Consider the following 21,302-nt stretch of genomic DNA (forward strand, 5'->3'; position numbering starts at 1 on the left):
GACAATGTCCAAACTCGAAACACAGTGCCAAGGCCGATTCAGATTAGTTAGCGTTGTATAATCTGTTGCGTCGACATCAAAACAGTGCTTCTTGAGGGTGGTGATGTATTAATGACGGCCGCGCTTCAGTCCGGAACAGCGCGACTGCTACGGTCGCAGGTTCGAATCCTGCCTCGGGCATGGATGTGTGTGATGTCCTTAGGTAAGTTAGGTTTAAGTACTTCTAAGTTCTAGGGGACTGATGAACTCAGATGTTAAGTCCCATAGTGCTCAGAGCCATTTGAACCATTTTTTAATGTATTAATGGGGAACTCCGGTACAGAATTGAAAACCAGGCAGTCCAACACTGTCACGCGACTGAGCATCTCGCAAACTGTCCATGTCACAAAGACAGAACGTGCTTCAATGTTTTGAGCAGCTTAACAGCGAACTCACCTTGATGTCTAGGATACCAGATTTGAATGACCTGAACTCAGCGGAACACATCTGGGACGCTATTGGGTACCAGCTAGGTGCCCACAAACCTGCGGCCCGAAATTTACGGAATTGCGTGAGCTTTACGTAAATATCTGCTGCCAAGGACTTGTCGAATGCATGTCACAGAAAACCGTATCCGTACTGCGTTCCAAAGACGTATCAACACGCTATTAAACTGTTGATCCCAATGTTTCGACTCCTCCCTGAAAATTTGTGTTACTCATTCCTGTTCAAATAACACTTGGGGAAGAGAAAATACAAAGTCACTACTGGACTAAAGTTTGAGTCCAGAATGGTATGAACATTTGTCTAAATTCAGTAGTCACTACTGGAAGCTTCTAGAAGTTCGAAAATGTTCTGCGGGGGAGGACCAGTCGCCACAAGCTTGACGTCAAAGGTGGACTGCGGCGGGGGCTAGCGGCGGACAGGGCGGCAGCAGCGGCGGGAACTTCGGAGATGAAAATCAGTCTTCAGTGAGTGGATGAACTGCAGGTTGTGGTCAGACCGCGGTCTTAAATCGTGACCGCGCGGATCATCTCTTCTGGGCTGGTTCTCTTGATGGTGGCTGCATAATGTAACCCGAACGGCGCCGGCCACAGGGTGGTGGTGCACTGTCGACTGCTGGCTTGATGTTGTCCCTGGTATCGCCCTCGGACGGCCTGACGGCTGACTTGTTGTTGCCGTCTGAAGATCGCCTGCTGGTAGTGCACACTCGTGGGAGTTTAAATACTGCGCTTCGCGTATGGTCGGCTGTTGGGGCTTTAAGCCGTCGGCACATGGACCGTGCTGTCGAACGTTAACGTTGAGCGTGCCAAGTTCAACGTGCTGGTGAACGCTCAGGAACGATGCGACTTGTGCATACAGTACGTGGGCCCCAACGTGGTATACGCGATCGCAACGCACTCCAGCGGCAGTTAAGGGATGCTTCTAGTTCGTAAATCACACGGTTTACTCAACGGGCGCGCGTAAAATTCCCACGCTAGCTCTATTAAAACCCACATTTCCTCCACCGCCCACGAAAAGTAAAGTACCATGTCCAATCAATAAGGACACAGGCTTATAAAAGTTCCATTACAAACAAAGCAATTACAAGTTTGGAATAATTCTCCGCATAAGATCAACATTACTTCACCATTCCCACATTTTAATGAACCTCAAGGTCAGCCTTACTTGATCACTGTTCCTACCCAGTAGCAGAATCTTTGCAATATGTGAATTACGAAGCGTAAAAGAAAAAGGAGCAAAATATCGTTATACAAGTAGCGCAAGCTGTCCTGTAGATTAAGCCAATCGAACAAAGTCGCCCCTCAAAAAAAGGTTTACATAACATCAAATATTACAGTATATATTTATATTAAACTAATAATAAAGTATCAGAACCTAATAAAAACGCGAATGTAAGAAAAAAAATTAGCAGTGTCTAGACGCGAACGACCGCCCCACTTAGCAACTCTATACAGAACAAAGACGCTACTCATTACGCTAAACCAACATCACACTGCTGGGGTCTAAGCATATTATCTTACTATTCCTGAAAACCTTAATCTTAGATACGTTGCTAATTGAAATTTAATTATAAGAAATTGTACCAAGAACAATGCGTTTTGGGTGGATCTTCAGTGTCTCGCTGCCTTCAAATAGCCTAGTCTCATAATACGCATGTTACGATAATTCTTTTGCCACGAAAATGATGATTCTCCTTATTTTATTGGAAAGAATCACACAGTTAACAATGGGTTTTCCAGTGATACTCAATTTGCTGGTGCTCTGTACTGAAGGGAGACGGCGTGCTTGTGACGTAGGTGGCGTTGTGCCACCTTATTGGTCAAAGCTAAGATGCACGCTCAGAATATCTGAAATGCCAGATATTGCTCTGCACGTTCGGAAAGACTCCCGAGCGCGCTATTCCGCGCTATGACGTCAGAAACTCGGCACGCTCAACGCTCAACGTTCGGATGCACGGCCCGTGTGCCGACGACTTTACGGAGGGCGCGCCACGGTATCTACTGGATGACCCTGGCATTTGTTGCTACAGTATTACAAATAACCTGCCGCTTGTTGCTACGGTATTACTAACAACACTGTAACACATGGACCCTATTTTGCTATTTGTCTAGAGCACAGAGATCATTAGTAACCCTGCCGACCGCTGTGGCCGAGCAGCTCTACGCGATTCAGTCCGGAACCGCCATGCTGCTACGGTCGCAGGTTCGAATCCTGCCTCGGACATGGATGTGTGTGATGTCCTTAGGTTGTTGTTGTTGGAGTCTTCAGTCCAGAGACTTGTTTGATGCAGCTCTCCATGCTACTCTATCCTGTGCAACTTTCTTCATCTCCCAGTACCTACTGCAACCTACATCCTTCTGAATCTGTTTAGTGTATTCATCTCTTGGTCTCCCTCTACGATTTTTACCCTCCACGCTGCCCTCCAATACTAAATTGGTGATTCCTTGATGCCTCAGAACATGTCCTACCAAACCAATCCCTTCTTCTAGTCAAGTTGGGCCACAAATTCCTCTTCTGCCCAATCCTATTCAATACCTCCTCGTTAGTTATGTGATCTACCCATCTAATCTTCAGCATTCTTCTGTAGCAACACATTTCGAAAGCTTCTATTCTCTTCTTGTCCAAACTATTTATCGTCCATGTTTCACTTCCATACATGGCTACACTCCATACAAATACTTTCAGAAACGACTTCCTGACACTTAAATCTGTACTCGATGTTAACAAATTTCAGAAACGTTTTCCTTGCCATTGCCAGTCTACATTTTATACCTTCTCTACTTCGACCACCATTAGTTATTTTGCTCCCCAAAAAGCAAAACTCGTTTACTACTTTAAGTGTCTCATTTCCTGATGTAATTCCCTCCACATCACCTGACTTAATTCGACTACATTCCATTATCCTCGTTTTGCTTTTGTTGATGTTCATCTTATATCCTCCTTTCAATACACTGCCCATTCAGTTCAACTGCTCTTCCAAGTCTCTTGCTGTCTCTGACAGAATTACAGCCGGCTGCGGTGGCCGAGCGGTTCTAGGCGCTTCAGTCCGGAAACGCACGACTGCTATGGTCTCAGGTTCGAATCCTGCCTCGGGCTTGGATGTGTGGGATGTCCTTAGGTTAGTTAGATTTAAGTAATTCTAAGTTCTAGGAGACTGATGACTTCAGGTTTTAAGTCTCATAGTACTCTCAGCCATTTGAACCATTTTTGAACAGAATTACAATGTCATCGGCGAACCTCAAAGATTTTATTTCTTCTCCATGGATTTTAATACCTCCTCCGCATTTTTCTTTTGTTTCCTTTACTGCTTGCTCAGTATACATATGAGGTTTAAGTAGTTCTATGTTTAGGGAACTGATGACCTCAGATGTTAAGTCCCATAGTGATTAGAGCCATTTGAACCATCTTTAGTAACCTTGAAGAAATTTCCTTTTGGACGCACTTTGTACTTTGCTCTTGGTCTAAAATTTAGGTATGACTGCTTGAAGGTTTCTGGTGATGTCGCAGGGCGGCCTGAAGGCGGTGGTGTGGACGGACTTCCTGCAGAGCGGCGTCACGCTGATGGCCTTCATAGCGGTGCTCGTCCTGGGCCTGGTGGGCGCTGGCGGCTTCTCGCACGTGTGGCAGGCAGCCAGCGACGGCGGGCGCGCCGACTTCTTTGTGTGAGTACCGGCGCTGTCGTGACTCTCATCGAGTAACGGGATGAAGCATCTCAAAACAATATCTCAGTTTCATGTAGGGGTGACAAACGGAAAACAGACGTCCTTAGATTAGCTAGCACACTGCGATTCAAGCAGGGCATAAAAAGCAGACTAGCACAGGCGAAGAAGCCATTCCTGGCCGAAAGATTGCTGCTAGAATCGAAGATCAGCCCTAATTTGAGGAATAAGTTTCTAAGAACGCAGGTTTGGTGACGTGTCGCAAAAGGCGAGAGGCACCGACGCTACACAGCAACACACTGCTGTCGGGTTGATTACCAGCTCAGCTCCTGCTACAACCCGACGTTCGGCCTCCGACATTGCATCGCGATCTGCAGAGGGCCTTTGCGTACACCGAACCAAACCACAGAGGGCGTGTAAATCAGCAAGAATGGTCGTTCTTGTCACGAACCTTTTGCTGCATGCGCCAGTGTGACTTGCAGCCAATCATGGGGAAGTGTAGCTCCAGCATGCGGGTTTTTAGGACCACGTCCGCGCCGAACACATTACCTGTGCGCTCCCGGTTAATTATGTCCAACTTCTAGCATCCTCCCTGCAACACCGTCCGACATATATCAACATCAACCATGCCTGCTCCCACATATTTCACCCTGCTGCAGGTGTGCCTCAAGGCTGTGTCCTCTCACCCCTTCTTTACGTCCTGTACACTGCAGACATTCCAAAACAGCCACACCCAACGTTCCCCCTGCAATATGCTGACGACACCTGACGTCACCTGAATGTCCTAGAGGAGTGGTGCAATACACGTTAAATGCAAGTAAACCAGAAGAAAAGCTAAGCCACCAACTTTGGTCGTCCACTCGACGTTTCCGTCGTCCAGATTTCCATCTTTCACCCCTCTCTCTTAGTAATAACGTGAAGCATTTAGGACTAACTTTCAACAGAAAGTATTTTACATCTACATATACAAAGATACTCTACAAGCCATCGTACTCTTAACAGAAAATTAACATGGGACACGCATCTCTTTACCATGCAACAACGCCTGAAACCAACTAAAACTGCTACAATTATTAATAGGCCGAACCTGGATCTACATCTTTCTGCCCTTATCCTCACCTATAAATCCCTCATCCATCCCATCCTAACCTAAGCTAACGTTGCCTCGGTCTCTGCCTCACCTAAATTCTATAAGTCACTTGAAATCCTAGAAAGACATGCACTCCGCCATGCGTTCCGCATCTGCCCACCTCCCTCATCTCGCGTCCTGTACCAATTCGTCTACTCCCCACACCTTTCTCCCTTTAGAGCACCTTTGAATCTGATGCATAAATGGCAAAACCTATTCCCAGCACCCGATTTCAGATGCACTAATTACCAATCCAGGTTCCCTGCTGCGCCACTACATCCATATTCCACTTCCTTGCACCTCCGCGCCGGAATTTTAACCAGCTCCCACTCCCAAACGATGAAATCCGTCCCAAGATATACCCCTGTTTCAAAGCGTAATCACAACGCTCCGCCTCACACCATCCCCCAATTTTCTCTTTCTTCCTTCATCTACGCTACCTACTTCACTTCAATACCTGTGGTTCTACAGGGTCCCATAGTCACACTCAGCATTGCAACTTCATCATGAAAATTTTTTCGTGTGTTACCTCGCATCACCATGACACCACAGCATCATTCACATTCAAGAGTGTCTTTTCACTGGGATATAAAATCGTCAAACGAGTTTTAAAAGCCATCAGTATTTTCATCTCTGTGTATTTTAAATATCCTCGTTTACTGTCCCTTGTTTTCAAGTAAAAATCGGCACTATCGTTTAACCACCTATTTTTTACAAAATCATCTCTTATTGTCACCTTTCAAATGTTTTAACCATTTTTAATACAGTTTTTGTAACCTTTGGCTGAAGAGCGGTTTTTGTCTGCTGCCAGCCCGTCCCTATTGTGGGGAATTGTAATTTCAATGTGCTCCGCTCATTAAGAGCGAGGAGTTAAAGATTTGGTAATCGCACTAGTGGACAAAGAACTCTGACTGTAGAAGCTTTCATTGTATTGTCTCCTTAATCAAAACATATATTCCAAGTACTTGAGTTTAGGCGTGAAGTTATTTACCTATTAGGAACTAATTACAAAGTTTGGTACTTGTTCATGAGAGTCAAAGAGGACCATTTGTGTTGAATTCATTGCGTTCTTAAACCTAGAGGATGAACTACATACTTGTGTGTTTCTTGCAGAAGTGTTCCAAGTCCCGGATACTTGATTTGGAGCACAGCATTGTATGGTAGTCAGTCACTGCCTGTAGCAACCTCAGAACAAGAGAATATCGAAATGTTTGAGATGTGGTGATATAGAAGGGTGTTAAGGAAAAGCAAATATGGGAGGAGAAGGAGATTAGTGCTTAACGTCCCGTTGACAACGAGGTCATTACAGACGGTGCACAGGCTCGGATTAGAAAAGGATGGAGAAAGAAAGCAGCCGTAACCTTTCGAAGGAACCATCCCAGCACTCCCCTTAAGCGATTTAAGGAAATGCACGGAAACTCTACATCAGGACGCAGGTCTGAACCATCGTCCTCCCGTATGCGAGTCCACTCACTGTGCAAACCACTGCGCTACGGCGCTCGGTCGGAAAATATTGGAACAGAGACAATACGAAACATCAGGGAACTGGTACTAGAGGGAGCTGTACCGAGAAGGCATCCAACAAATAACTGAGGACTACGTCAGGGTGATGACTGTCGTGGAGTACATCTATAAACTGACTTTGGACGATGACAGACGCTCCATAGCTGCGGCGGGTCATATTTCTAGTCACTTAACCTCATCCTGTTGTGGTGTAACCAGAATCACCGCTGCAACAGGATGACCCTCGAACTACGTTTTGCCAACAATATTCCATCCCTGCCAGCAGCAACAGTGGCTGGATGTCTACATCTACATCTACGTGGATGTTCCGCAAGTCACTGCACGGAGCGTGGCGGAGGGTACCCTGTACCATTACTAGTCATCTCCTTTCCTGTCCCATTCGAAAACAGAGCGAGGGAAAAACGACTGTCTGTATGCCTCCGCACGAGTCCTACTTTCTCATGTCTTATATTCGTGGTTCTTATACGAACTGTTGGCGGCATTAGAATCGTTCTGCAGTCAGCTTCAAATGCCGGTCGTCTAAATTTTCTCAATAGAACATCGCCTTCCCACATGCGATTCCCATGTGAGTTCCAAAACCATCTCCGTGATAATTGCTTGTTGCTCGTGACTACTGGTAACAAATCTAGCAGCTCGCCTCTGAATTACTTAGATGTCTTCCTTTAATCAGACCAAGTGTGTATCCAAAACACTGTACTAGTCCTCAAGAATTGGTCCCATTAGCGTCCTATATGCGGTCTCCTTTAGAAAAATGTCTCTGAGGACTATGGGACTTAACTTCTGAGGTCATCAGTCCCCTAGAACTTAGAACTACTTAAACCTAACTAACCTAAGGACATCACACACATCCATGCCCGAGGCAGAATTCGAACCTGCGACCGTAGCGGTCGCGCGGTTCCAGACTGTAACGCTTAGAACCGATCGGCCACACTGGCCGGCGGTCTCCATTAGAGATGAAACCTACTTTACTAAACTTCTCCCAAGAAACCGATGTCGACCATTCACTTTCCCTAACACAATTGTCACAAGCTTGTTCAATTTCATATACCTTTGCAACGTTACACCCAGATATTTCAACGACGTGACTATGTCAAGCAGTATACCACTAATGCTGTATCCGAACATTACGGGTTTGCTTTTCCAGTCATCAGTATTAACTTACATTTTCTAAACTTAGAGTAAGCTGTAATTCATCACATCAGGTAGAAATTTTGTTGAATTGGGTTGGGTTGATTGGGTGAAGAGACCAAACAGCGAAGTCATCGGTCTCATCGGATTATGGAAGGACGTGGAAGGAAGTCGGTCGTGCCCTTGCAAAGGATCCATCCCGGCATTTGCCTGGAACGATTCAGGGAAATCACGGAAAATCAAGATGGCCGGACAAAGGATTAAACCGTCGTCCTCCCGAATGCGAGTCCAGTGTGCTAACCACTGCACCACCTCGGTCGGTGAGTAATTTTGTCTGAGTCTTCTTGTATCCTCCCACAGCCATATAACTTCGACACTTTCCCGTCCATCAGAACATCATCAGCAGAACAACCACAGACTGCCGTCCCCCCTGTCTGCCAGATCCTTACGTACGTTGTTCTTGTTGTGGTCTTCAGTCCGAGGACTGATATGATGCAGCTCTCCATGCTACTTTACCCTATGCGAGAATATCCATCTGTAACCTCCGCTTCATTTATTGACCTTAATGACAGTGAAAAATTAAACCGCGTGTACCTAATGGAAATTTGGGAAAAGCAATCGTCACCGAAGTTAATCTGTCGGTAAAGAGGGAGGAAAGGGTTACATCTAAATGAAAGGAAAAATGCAAATGAAAGTGGTGGAAATTAATTTTGAAAAGCGGCAAAGTTAATAAAGAAAGTAAATGTGCGGCCGTTACGTTAACAATTAACTAGCGGTAATTAGATATTTGAGATTTTGGGGAAATTACGGTCGCCAGTCCTAAGGACAATTACTATAGTAACTGAAAAAGAAAGGTTATTACACATATAATTAGCACTAGAAGCGTGGCAACTGAGGGTTGACACGTGTAGTGTGAAAACTGAAAGATTGTCAGAAGTAATAAATTTCGCTACACTCTTACTTAATTTAACAAAAGAATTAATAAAACCGGAAAACTGAAAGTTAATTTAGTGACTGAAACTAATAGTGAGCTTTGTTTCTGAAGCACTACGAAATTCAGTAAAATAAGGTTAGTCTTGGGCTATCTCAACAATCATTTCAAAAGCTACTTGAATCTACGCAATTTATAAATAAGAGATTTAACTTTGAACTTGAATTAAATTATTCTGAACAATTAACAATAGTAAAATTTAGTACGTACCAAGCTGAGCTGCAGTCACAGGTAAGCTAAAATATGGTAACAAAACTCGCACTCTTAATTTGTGCTTGTGTAATCTAAGTATTGTAGCCAGCTATGAATACTTTAACTGAACTTTGAAATTAAAGTAGTGAAATCGAATGATGCTGGCGTTTGAATTTCAACGACACTCGGGTTCATTCCGGAAAAGGAAGGGACCCTGCTTGGTAATGCAATTGGGACAATGAGCAACAAACGTTCATGCAAAATTGCTGCAATTTTGCGATGCAACAATTTAATAGTTTGAAAAGCTGAGGTTTGCCATACAGTTCTAAAACTTTACGTGCTTCCAGTCTTCCTTGTTGGTTGATTGCAGGTTTGAAGCCGTCGATCGAGGAGGTGGCGACAGTCACTCATTGTCGGCCGTCGCTGTTGCAGAAGCTGGATGTTGGCGCGCCTTCTTCTCGACACGGTCACCAGACGAAACGGGCTCTTGATGTGCGCCAGATAATGCTTCCCGTCCGCGACACCATGTCAGAAACTATCATCGCAAGTCGAGCGCAATTACATGCTGCCAAACCCCGAAAGCGCGGCAACTCGCGGGAGCTTCACACAACACCTGCTCCACTGCACCACCCCAGCCAGACCCCTGCTCTGCCCGCGCTCCACGTGGCAGAGTTAACACTACCAAAGACCCTAAACACTTTCGTTCTCCACACGACCTATCGTTGTAATCGTTCGATAGCATAGTTTTCCCTAGGCCAGACCCAGCGTAAAAATACCAATAATATTTATAAAACAAACCAATTATACATCGACATAAATGCATAAACATATACAAATAGTAAAAGCCGGCCGCGGTGGTCTAGCGGTTCAGGCGCTCAGTCCGGAACCGCGCGACTACTACGGTCGCAGGTTCAAATCCTGCCTCGGGCATGGATGTGTGTGATGTCCTTAGGTTAGTTAGGTTTAAGTAGTTCTAAGTTCTAGGGGACTGATGACCACAGATGTTAAGTCCCATAGGTAACAAAATAAGGAAAAAAAATTATAGTGCAGCAGATGGAAATAGGAGGATATGCATTTCCGGCGTTACACATCTCCGAATAACTACTGCAACCCACAGCCTGCTGAATCAGCTTACTGTAATCTCTTGGTCTCCCCACACGTCGCTCCAATATTAAATTCGTGATTCCTTGATATCCCCGAATGTGTCCTATCAACCGATCCCTTCTTTTGGTCAAGTTGTGCCACAAATTTCTCGTCTCCCCAATTCTATCCAGTACTCCATCGATCCATCTAATCTTCAACAATCTTTTGTAACACCACATCTGGAAAGGTTCAGTTCTCTTTTGATCCAAGCTGCTTATCGTCCACGTTTCACTTCCATGTATGGCTTAACTCCAGGCAAATATGTCCAGAAAAGACTTCCTAACACTTAAATGTATATTCAATGTTAACAAATTTCTCTTCTTCAGAAATCTTTTCTTGCGATCGCCAGTCTACATTTTATATCCTCTCTACTTCGACCATCGTTGGTTATTTTTCTGCCGAAATAGCGGAACTCCTCTACTACTTTAAGTGTCCTAATTTAATTTCCTTAGTATCACGTGGTTTAATTCGACTACATTATCCTTGTCCCCAGCTCGTTGTCTTGCGGTAGCGTCCTCGCTTTCCACGCACGGGGTGCCGGGTTCGATTCCCGGCGTGGTCAGGGATTTTTCCTGCATCGAGATGACTGGGTGTTGTTGTGTCGTCTGCATCATCATCATCATTCGTTCCCAATTAGGGTCGGAGGAAGGCAATGGCAAACCACCTCCACTAGGACCTTACCTAGTACGGCGGAACGGGTCTCCCGCATCGTCCCCTACGCTCCTCGGAGTATGGGACGTCACTCATCTTATCCTTGTTTTGCTTTCTTGATGTTCATTTTATATCCTCCAATTACGTATATAGAAAATATTAGCTGTCCTATCACACTTCGCTGGGGAACTCCTGACAATACCCTTGTCTCCAGTGAAGACTCGCCGTCAAGGACAACCTACTGGGCTCTGTTAGTTAAGAAGTATTGGAGCCACACACATATTGGGAACCTATTGCATATGGTACCTTCGTCAACAATCTGCAGTGGGTCAACGTGTCAAACGATTTTCGGAAATCTAGAAATGTGAACTCTGCCTATTGTCCTTCCTTCATAGTTCGCAGTATATCATGTCAGAAAAGGGCAAGGTGAGTTTTGCACGAGCGATGGTTTCTATATCCGTGTTGATTCGTGGATATTAGCTTTTCGGTCCCTAGGAAATTTATTACGCTCTAACTCAGAACGCGTTCTAGAATCCGGCAGGAAACCGATAATAGGGATGTTGATCTGTAATATGGCAGGTCTTTTCCTTACCTTCCTTATGTAAAGGAGCCAGCTGCGCTTTTTACCAGACGCTTGGGACAAAGCGCTATGCGACAGGTTCACGAAATTGCAAGGTAAGAAAGGGGCCAAGGCCATAGAGTACCCTCCGTAAATTGTAATTGCACCCCAATCTGACGACTTATTTGTTTTTAACTTTTTCATTTGTTTATTTGCGTCAGCGATGTTGATTACTATGCCGTCCATATTGAACTTTGTGCGATGGTCAGACGACGGTATGGTTTTACGATTCTCCTGAGTGAGCAATTGCTTAAACGCGAATTCCAAAACTTCGGCTTTGGTTTCACTATAATCTACGGTGTTTGCTAACTAGCCTCGCTCTAGGGACATGGTGGAGAGTTCGGTAGTGTTGGTGCGGCCTGTCTAAAGCTTCTTACATCAGAAAACTGTGACAGCCATCTGTTGGCTTAGTAACTGCCATCTGTTTGCTTGGTCTAAGATTCCAGCCAACAAGCTGCAAGGCAGTGATAACATGTAAAACATTAGCAATACCATAACATTTAAACCTCAGGTCAATTTGGATAGACTCGTCCCACATGGGCTAGCTACTCATCCTAGTTACTCACCACCTCGTTCCATTTAGTTTTAGAGAATCTGCATCAGAGAGCGGAGTTTAGCCAATGCAGCGTAACAGCAAAATTGTGCACCTGGAGAATAAAAATTGAGTTGCGTTTTCTTGCTTACGTATACGTTAGTGATACGTATTTTATTAGACCTTTAAACCGATCATGGAAGTAGTTTGAAGCAAAGAATGAATCAAGTAATTCGAGGTGTTCTCTTCTCCACAGGATGACCCCGGACCCATTCGTCCGCAACTCCTTTTGGACTGTGGTGGTGGGTGCTACAGTTTCCTGGGTAGGAGGAATCGCTGTTCACCAGGGGATGGTACAGAAGTTTCTATCTCTACCCAACATGAGAGCTGCTCGGAAGTAAGTATTCTCAGGCAAGTGTGCTGTAACTGTAGTCTTTCTACACCGCTTCATTATTTATGGTGCCGAACTGAATAAATCATAGCGGCTGACAGCAGTCGTATCGTTTATGGACAGAATGGAAAAATGTTTCCTATGTCCTCAGTTATTTATAGGACCTATTCGAATCTCTGTCTTTCCCTGTGGCTTTTACTCTATACACCTCGTCCTACACTGAAGCGCTAAAGAAACTGGTATAGGCATGCGTATTCAAATACAATACTATAGCTTACTCTCATTTTACTTAGTGTTTCGAACATCTCCTTTTTACAGTGTTGAACTTTTCTTACAGGTAGACAAAGCCTACGAACGTATATTAATTTTTCTTAAGAATTGTTTCCATTATCAATCACAGCCTCTTTGCGCCTTTACCTTTCATAAAGGCAAATCGGGCATCAACCAACAGACGCTTAATTTCCTTTTCCATTTTCCGTATACTGTTCTTGGCAGTATATTCGATGCATGAGCTGTTACCGCTCTTTTCTGCCTTTGTTATCATTAAGATTAAGCAGATAATATTTTTTTAAAGTCTGATGGTACGTCACCAGACACACAGATTATACGCGCTAACTTAAATTATCGTTTTCCTTAAATTATTTTAGAAATGCCGAATGTCTGTTACTTACCCCTTCTGCCATTTTTGATGAGGCATGAGTCTTTCAAATGGTTTGATGTGGTCCACCACGATTTCCTATCCTGTGCCAACTTCTTCATCTCAAACAGCACTTGCAATCTACGTCCTCAATTACAATGATGAAAAAAAATCAGAACACCAAAAAACTATTAATGTGGAATAATGAAATTTCGGGAATACTTTTGTGTAGTAACTCACTCTTTGTCGTAACTCTCTGTTCATAACGAATCCTATCTGCTGCTGTTGATGTTGTCCTGTAATTATCTTACGAGAATTCCTGATTTTCTTTCCAGTTCACTTCACTCACCCCGCACTATATCTAGACTGTGCCTTAGCATATCCCTTTTCAGATTTTATAGCTTCTCTATCACGTTCAAGTTCCTGACATTGCATGCCCTGAGTCGTAGAACGTTATATTTTCGTTTTTTATTCGATATTTTTGTCAAGGCTACCCCCCGATTGACAGTCCCCTCCTGGTGATCCGAATGGGGGACTAGACCGGTATCTTTTGCCAATGGAGAGATCATCAAGACACTTTTCAAATTACAGGCGTCTTGTCCTTTGGATACGTATTGTGTGTCATTAATGTAGTGGTTTACATTGGCTTTTGCATCCTCATGCCGTTGCTAGATGCTGATTCTTCACTTTTTTGTGACAGTTTCCCATCCCAAGTGCAAGAGAGTGTTCTGGACCTCTGTCCGCTTCTCTGCTCTCTCTGACAAGGTCGTTGACAGAGTGAGCATGACTTCTTATTCCGGAAGAGTTTTTAGCAAACAGAACACAGCATGTTGTTATCAATGGAGAGACGTCTACGGACGTTAAAGTAACCTCTGGCGTGCCACAGGGGAGTGCTTTTCACAATATATACAAATGACCTAGTAGATAGTGTCGGAAGTTCCATGCGGCTTTTCGCGGATGATGCTGTAGTATACAGAGAAGTTGCAGCATTAGAAAATTGTAGCGAAATGCAGGAAGATCTGCAGCGGATAGGCACTTGGTGCAGGGAGTGGCAACTGACCCTTAACATAGACAAATGTAATGTATTGCGAATACATAGAAAGAAGGATCCTTTATTGTATGATTATATGATAGCGGAACAAACACTGGTAGCAGTTACTTCTGTAAAATATCTGGGAGTATGCGTGCGGAACGATTTGAAGTGGAATGATCATATAAAATTAATTGTTGGTAAGGCGGGTACCAGGTTGAGATTCATTGGGAGAGTCCTTAGAAAATGTAGTCCATCAACAAAGGAGGTGGCTTACAAAACACTCGTTCGACCTATACTTGAGTATTGCTCATCAGTGTGGGATCCGTGCCAGATTGGGTTGACGGAGGAGATAGAGAAGATCCAAGGAAGAGCGGCGCGTTTCGTCACAGGGTTATTTGGTAACCGTGATAGCGTTACGGAGATGTTTAGCAAACTCAAGTGGCAGACTCTGCAAGAGAGGCGCTCTGCATCGCGGTGTAGCTTGCTCGCCAGGTTTCGAGAGGGTGCGTTTCTGGATGAGGTATCGAATATATTGCTTCCCCCTACTTATACCTCCCGAGGAGATCACGAATGTAAAATTAGAGAGATTAGAGCGCGCACGGAGGCTTTCAGACAGTCGTTCTTCCCGCGAATCATACGCGACTGGAACAGGAAAGGGAGGTAATGACAGTGGCACGTAAAGTGCCCTCCGCCACACACCGTTGGGTGGCTTCCGGAGTATAAATGTAGATTTAGATGTAGATGAAGTCTTCGGCCACCATTACTGACGATTTTTATTGAAAATTTAAGCAATGTCGCGGTTCGAATCCGGAACAGTAAACGGTCTGATTACAAATCAAAGACGCCACTCCTAGATAGGATGTCTTCCAATACCCTGTTAATATCGAATACTGAATCTTCTGTGTCGTCCCTATCGACCCATGTTTCTTCTTCTTTGATGTCATCAGACACGTCCCCTCCCCCGCAGTCTCCTCCAGTGTACTGTTTACACTTTTATGCTCTTGCCTTTGCATTTAATAGTGGAATTCGCAGTTCATTATTAATGTTGAGGCCCTTGCTTTTAATTTCACCGAAGGGTGTTTTGACTGTTATATATGCCGAATCAATCCTTCACACATCCATTTTGTTTTCGATTTCTTTACGTTTTTCGTGCAACAGTTTCGCCCTGGCTCCGTGCACCTCTTATTTATCTCATTTCTAAGTGGCTTACATTGCTGTATTCCTCGGTTTCCTAGCACATCTCTTCCATCTTTCAGTGAAAAGTTCGTTTCATCTGTTACCCAATGTTTCTTCCGCGTTATCTTTCTTGCACGTGTCTTTCCAGTTTCTATGAGTACCCTTCTTAAAGCGGCCCATTCCTCTTCAAATGAATAGCCTCCTGTTTCTCTTCACCATAGCCGCGCGCGGTAGCCCCCGTCGGAGGTTCGAGTCCTCCCTCGGGCATGGGTGCGTTTGTTGTCCTTAGCGTAAGTTAATTTAAGTTAGATTAAGTAGTACGTTAGCTTAGGGACCGATGAAATCCTCAGTTTGGTTACATAAGACCTTACCACAATTTTCCAAATTTATTTCATTTTATCATTAGCTACAGCCTTAAAGAACTTCAAAAGCATCTCATTATTCCTCTGCACTCCTGTTTCTTGTTTCTTTCCACATCGATTCTTTTGCACGATTACCTTCATTCTAGTCTTCATCACTACTAAATTTTTATCCGAGTCTGTATCTGCCCCTGGGTACATCATACCGTGCGCTGTCTAATTTCTGAATATTTGTCTCACCACAATGTAATCCAGCTGGAATCTCCCCGTGTTTATCTGAATTTTCGACAGATATCTCCTCATATTGTGATTTCTGAACAGTGTGTTACTACAACTAACTGAAATTTAAGGCAACACGACAATAACTGCTCTCATTCAGACTGCGAAGAGTCGAAGAGTCCACACAGCTTTATCAATGTTTGTACACAGTAGCACTCTCTAATAGATCTCAACGTGGATGGTCCACCAAGCATAAAGTATCACATCACCTGGAATTTCCCCTACCGCTCTCTCTCTCTCTCTCTCTCTCACTCTCTCTCTCTGTCTCTCTCTCTCTCTCTGTCTCACACACACACACACAGACACACACACACACACACACACACACACACACACACACACACACAAACGCGCGCGCGCACGCACATATCACATCACCTCGAATCTCCCCTATTATGTGACTCGATTCGTGATTTCCTGTCAGAGAGGTCATAGTTCGTAGTAACTGACGGAAAGTCATCGAGTAAAATGGAAATGGTTTCTGGCGTTTCCCAAGTTAGTGTTACAGGCTCTTCGCTGTTTCTTATCTATATAAACGATGTGGGAGACAATCTGAGCAGCCGTCTTCGGTTGTTTCCAGATGACGCTGTCGTTTATCGACTAATAAAGTCATCAGAAGATCAAAACAAATAGCAAAACGATTTAGAAAAGAGATTTGTGTGGTACGACGATTGGCAATTGACCCTAAACAAGGAAAAGTGTTATGTCATCCACATCAGTGCTAAACTTCGCTTACACGATAAATCACTCAAATCAAAAGGCCGTAAATTCAACTAAATGCCTAGGATTACAATAACGATCAACTTAAATTAGGAGGAACACATAGAAAATGTTGTGGGGAAGGCTAAACAAGCACTGCGTTTGATTGGCACAACACTTAGAAAATGTAACACATCTGTTGAGGAGACTACCTACACTGCGCTTGTCCGTCCTCTTTTAGAATACTGCTGCGCGGTGTGGGATCCTTACCAGATAGGATTGACGGTATACATCGAAAAAGGTCCTAGAAGGATAGCATGTTTTGTGTTATCGCAAAATATGGGAGAGAGTGTCACTGAAATGATACAGGATTTGGGATGGACATCATTAAAACAAAGGCATTTTCCGTTCCGGAGGAAACTTCTCACGAAATTCCAATCACCAACTCTCTCCTCCGAATGTGAAAATATTTTGTTGATGCCGACCTACATAGGGAGAAACGATCACCATGATAAAATAAGGGAAATCAGAGCTCGTGCGGAAACATATAGGTGTTCGCTCTTTCCGTACGCTACACGAGACTGGAATAATAAGGAACTGTGAAGGTGGTTCGATGAACCCTCTGCTAGGCACTTAAATGTGATTAGCGGAGTATCCATGCAGATACAGATATAGATAATATTGACTGCATCTTCATACCTAGTAAACCATTTTTCTTTCGTTTTGTTTTTGATGTATTTGATTCTTGTTTGTACCTTTGAATATCGTAAACATCCTACAGGTCTCTGGCGGGGTTCACTTTTGGTATGATCCTGATACACCTCATAAGCATATTCTGCGGATTTTTGCTGTACGCCGATTATCAAGACTGCGACCCAATTAAGACGAAAGTAAGTACCACACCATCCAATACGCCAATGACGTACGTTACTAAATATTAATGTCTTGAAAAATGTAATCGAGGAGTAGTGCCTGTGTAAATTTTAAGCAGCTGGATTATTTGATCAGTAATGTTGACATTTTGGATGAATAAAGTTTTGCTTTAATTACTACGATAAAGAAAGTTGTTTCTCTTTTTAGAAATGTTTAACATAATATTCAACTATACAAATAATTCACACAATAGGTATATTACAGGACTAGATGTTCACTGCTGTTTCACCTCCGAAACAATAGTTTAATTTTTTATAGGAGTAGCTAATGTCATCTCAAATAGACTTGTAAGTGTTACATAGAGTCCAAAAACAATGTTCCTGGACTTGCATGTGGAAAAGTGTGACATGTACAGTAAAAATGTAGGAAACTTTGCCTACTTTTCAGTCACTTTTTAGTGGTAGCAACGTGAACAAAAAATGTGTAACTTCAATGATTTTAGGAAAGCGTATGACTCCGTTCACCTCTAAGCCTTTGTACTGTGATAAAGGTCCTGGGATCTTCAATGAAACTTATAGACCTTTGTGAAATGTGCAGGCTTTTCCTAAATGGAATAAAATCTGACCATTTTAAAAATAAAACTGGATAAGACAGGGTGATCCTCCGTCTCCTCTTCTCTTCAATGCAGCCTTGGAGGGTGTTATGAGGAAATTTAAACTACACTCCTGGAAATGGAAAAAAGAACACATTGACACCGGTGTGTCAGACCCACCATACTTGCTCCGGACACTGCGAGAGGGCTGTACAAGCAATGATCACACGCACGGCACAGCGGACACACCAGGAACCGCGGTGTTGGCCGTCGAATGGCGCTAGCTGCGCAGCATTTGTGCACCGCCGCCGTCAGTGTCAGCCAGTTTGCCGTGGCATACGGAGCTCCATCGCAGTCTTTAACACTGGTAGCATGCCGCGACAGCGTGGACGTGAACCGTATGTGCAGCTGACGGACTTTGAGCGAGGGCGTATAGTGGACATGCGGGAGGCCGGGTGGACGTACCGCCGAATTGCTCAACACGTGGGGCGTGAGGTCTCCACAGTACATCGATGTTGTCGCCAGTGGTCGGCGGAAGGTGCACGTGCCCGTCGACCTGGGACCGGACCGCAGCGACGCACGGATGCACGCCAAGACCGTAGGATCCTACGCAGTGCCGTAGGGGACCGCACCGCCACTTCCCAGCAAATTAGGGACACTGTTGCTCCTGGGGTATCGGCGAGGGCCATTCGCAACCGTCTCCATGAAGCTGGGCTACGGTCCCGCACACCGTTAGGCCGTCTTCCGCTCACGCCCCAACATCGTGCAGCCCGCCTCCAGTGGTGTCGCGACAGGCGTGAATGGAGGGACGAATGGAGACGTGTCGTCTTCAGCGATGAGAGTCGCTTCTGCCTTGGTGCCAATGATGGTCGTATGCGTGTTTGGCGCCGTGCAGGTGAGCGCCACAATCAGGACTGCATACGACCGAGGCACACAGGGCCAACACCCGGCATCACGGTGTGGGGAGCGATCTCCTACACTGGCCGTACACCACTGGTGATCGTCGAGGGGACACTGAATAGTGCACGGTACATCCAAACCGTCATCGAACCCATCGTTCTACCATTCCTAGACCGGCAAGGGAACTTGCTGTTCCAACAGGACAATGCACGTCCGCATGTATCCCGTGCCACCCAACGTGCTCTAGAAGGTGTAAGTCAACTACCCTGTCCAGCAAGATCTCCGGATCTGTCCCCCATTGAGCATGTTTGGGACTGGATGAAGCGTCGTCTCACGCGGTCTGCACGTCCAGCACGAACGCTGGTCCAACTGAGGCGCCAGGTGGAAATGGCATGGCAAGCCGTTCCACAGGACTACATCCAGCATCTCTACGATCGTCTCCATGGGAGAGTAGCAGCCTGCATTGCTGCGAAAGGTGGATATACACTGTACTAGTGCCGACATTGTGCATGCTCTGTTGCCTGTGTCTATGTGCCTATGGTTCTGTCAGTGTGATCATGTGATGTATCTGACCCCAGGAATGTGTCAATAAAGTTTCCCCTTCCTGGGACAATGAATTCACGGTGTTCTTATTTCAATTTCCAGGAGTGTAGTACATGCTGGGATCCTCCTAAGAAATAAAGTTAATATTTTAGCGTATGTTGACGATATGGTGCCCACAGTTAAAAGTGAAGTAGACATTAGACAGAAATTTGAGGAGCTTATAGAAAAATCGTCTAAACATGATCTTCAAGTAAACGATCAGAAAACAAAATACAAGATAGTTCACACATTAAGACGTCAAAAAGTCAACCAATTGCGTTTAATAATCGGCAGTGATAAATTCGATTGCTGAACAGTTCAAATTTCTGGGCACAATGCGAGACGAAATGAATGAGATAGAGTTAGAAGTGAAAAGGGGTCTGCAAAATACTAATAGAGCCTATTATTCCCAACAAAAATTTCTAAGAAATACTGACAAGGAAAACTTAAAATGAAGCCAGCGTTACTGAAAAGTAAAAATTTTGAAATGGAGCAGTACAGCTCAATCATCAGACGGTTCATAACCTACGGAGAAGAAATACGTATTATAACTAAAACGAAAGAACGCCATTTACAAGTTTTTCAAAACGAACTTCATGGTGAAATCTTTGGTCTATAATGTAATAAAGAACCGTAAAGCTGGAAGAGGAGACAATACAGAAATCCACATGCTGTCACAACAAGCAACAATAATGAGCATAATAAATTCAAGATGACTCCAATGAGGAGCCCGTCTGATGAGAATGAAAGAGGATTACCTTTCTTCTACACTGAAGTACCAAAGTACTGGTATAGGCACACGTATTCAAATACAGAGATATGTAAACAGGTAGAATTCGGCGCTGCGGTCGGCAAAGTCCAAAAAAGACAACAAGTATCTGGTGCAGTTGTTAGACCAGTTACTGATGTTATAGTGCGACGTTATCAAGATGTAAGTGATTTCGAACGTGGTGTAATAGTCGGCGCACGAGAGATGGGACACAGCATCTGCGACGTAGCGATGAAGTGGGAATTTTCCCGTACGACCATCTCACGAGTGCCCATTAATATTAGGAAACCGGTAAGACATCAAATCTCCGATATTACTGCGGCCGGAAAAAGATCCTGCAACAACGGGACCAACGACGACTGAAGAGAAATGGTCAACCTAACAGAAGTGCAACCCTTTCGTAAATTGCTGCAGATTTCAATGCTGGGCCATCAACAAGTGCCAGCGTGTGAACCATTCCACGAAACGTCAGCGATATGGGCTTTCGGAGCCGAAGGCAGACTCGTGTACCTATGATGACTGCATTCTTCCCCGTCTATTGATGACTGGGAACATGTTGCCAGGTTGGGCGAATGTTTTAAATTGTATCGAGCGTATGGACGTGTACGGTTATGGAGACAACCTCATGAATCCATAGACTCTGAGTGTCAGCAGTGATATGGGACCCCTGATACGTCTACATACGACTGACATGTGACACGTACGTGAGCATCCTGTCTGATCACCTGCATTCATTCCTGTCCAGTGTGCATTCCGACGGACTTGGGCAATTCTATTTGGACAATGGGACACCCCACATCTCCAGAACTGCTGAAGAGTGGCTCCAAGGACACTCTTCGCAATTTAAACACTTCCGCTGGCCACAAGACTCCCCATACATGAACATATTGAGCATGTATGGGGTGCATTGCAACATCCTGCTCAGAAGAGATCTCCACCGCTTCGTACTCTTACGGATTTA

At 44.5% G+C, this 21,302-nt stretch overlaps 1 protein-coding gene across 1 annotated transcript in view; it reads left to right on the forward strand.

Annotated features, from left to right (window-relative positions):
* LOC126188296 (sodium-coupled monocarboxylate transporter 1-like) overlaps positions 1 to 21,302 on the forward strand; it is a 134,354-nt gene that overhangs the window by 72,713 nt on the left and 40,339 nt on the right. The window contains exons 6-8 of the mRNA XM_049929882.1: positions 3,991 to 4,145; positions 12,308 to 12,448; positions 17,407 to 17,515. Of these exons, the coding sequence (XP_049785839.1) occupies positions 3,991 to 4,145; positions 12,308 to 12,448; positions 17,407 to 17,515 (405 nt within the window). The remainder of the gene's footprint in view (positions 1 to 3,990; positions 4,146 to 12,307; positions 12,449 to 17,406; positions 17,516 to 21,302) is intronic.

This window comes from Schistocerca cancellata, chromosome 5 (assembly GCF_023864275.1).
Source record: "Schistocerca cancellata isolate TAMUIC-IGC-003103 chromosome 5, iqSchCanc2.1, whole genome shotgun sequence".
NCBI classification, from domain to species: domain Eukaryota; kingdom Metazoa; phylum Arthropoda; class Insecta; order Orthoptera; family Acrididae; genus Schistocerca; species Schistocerca cancellata.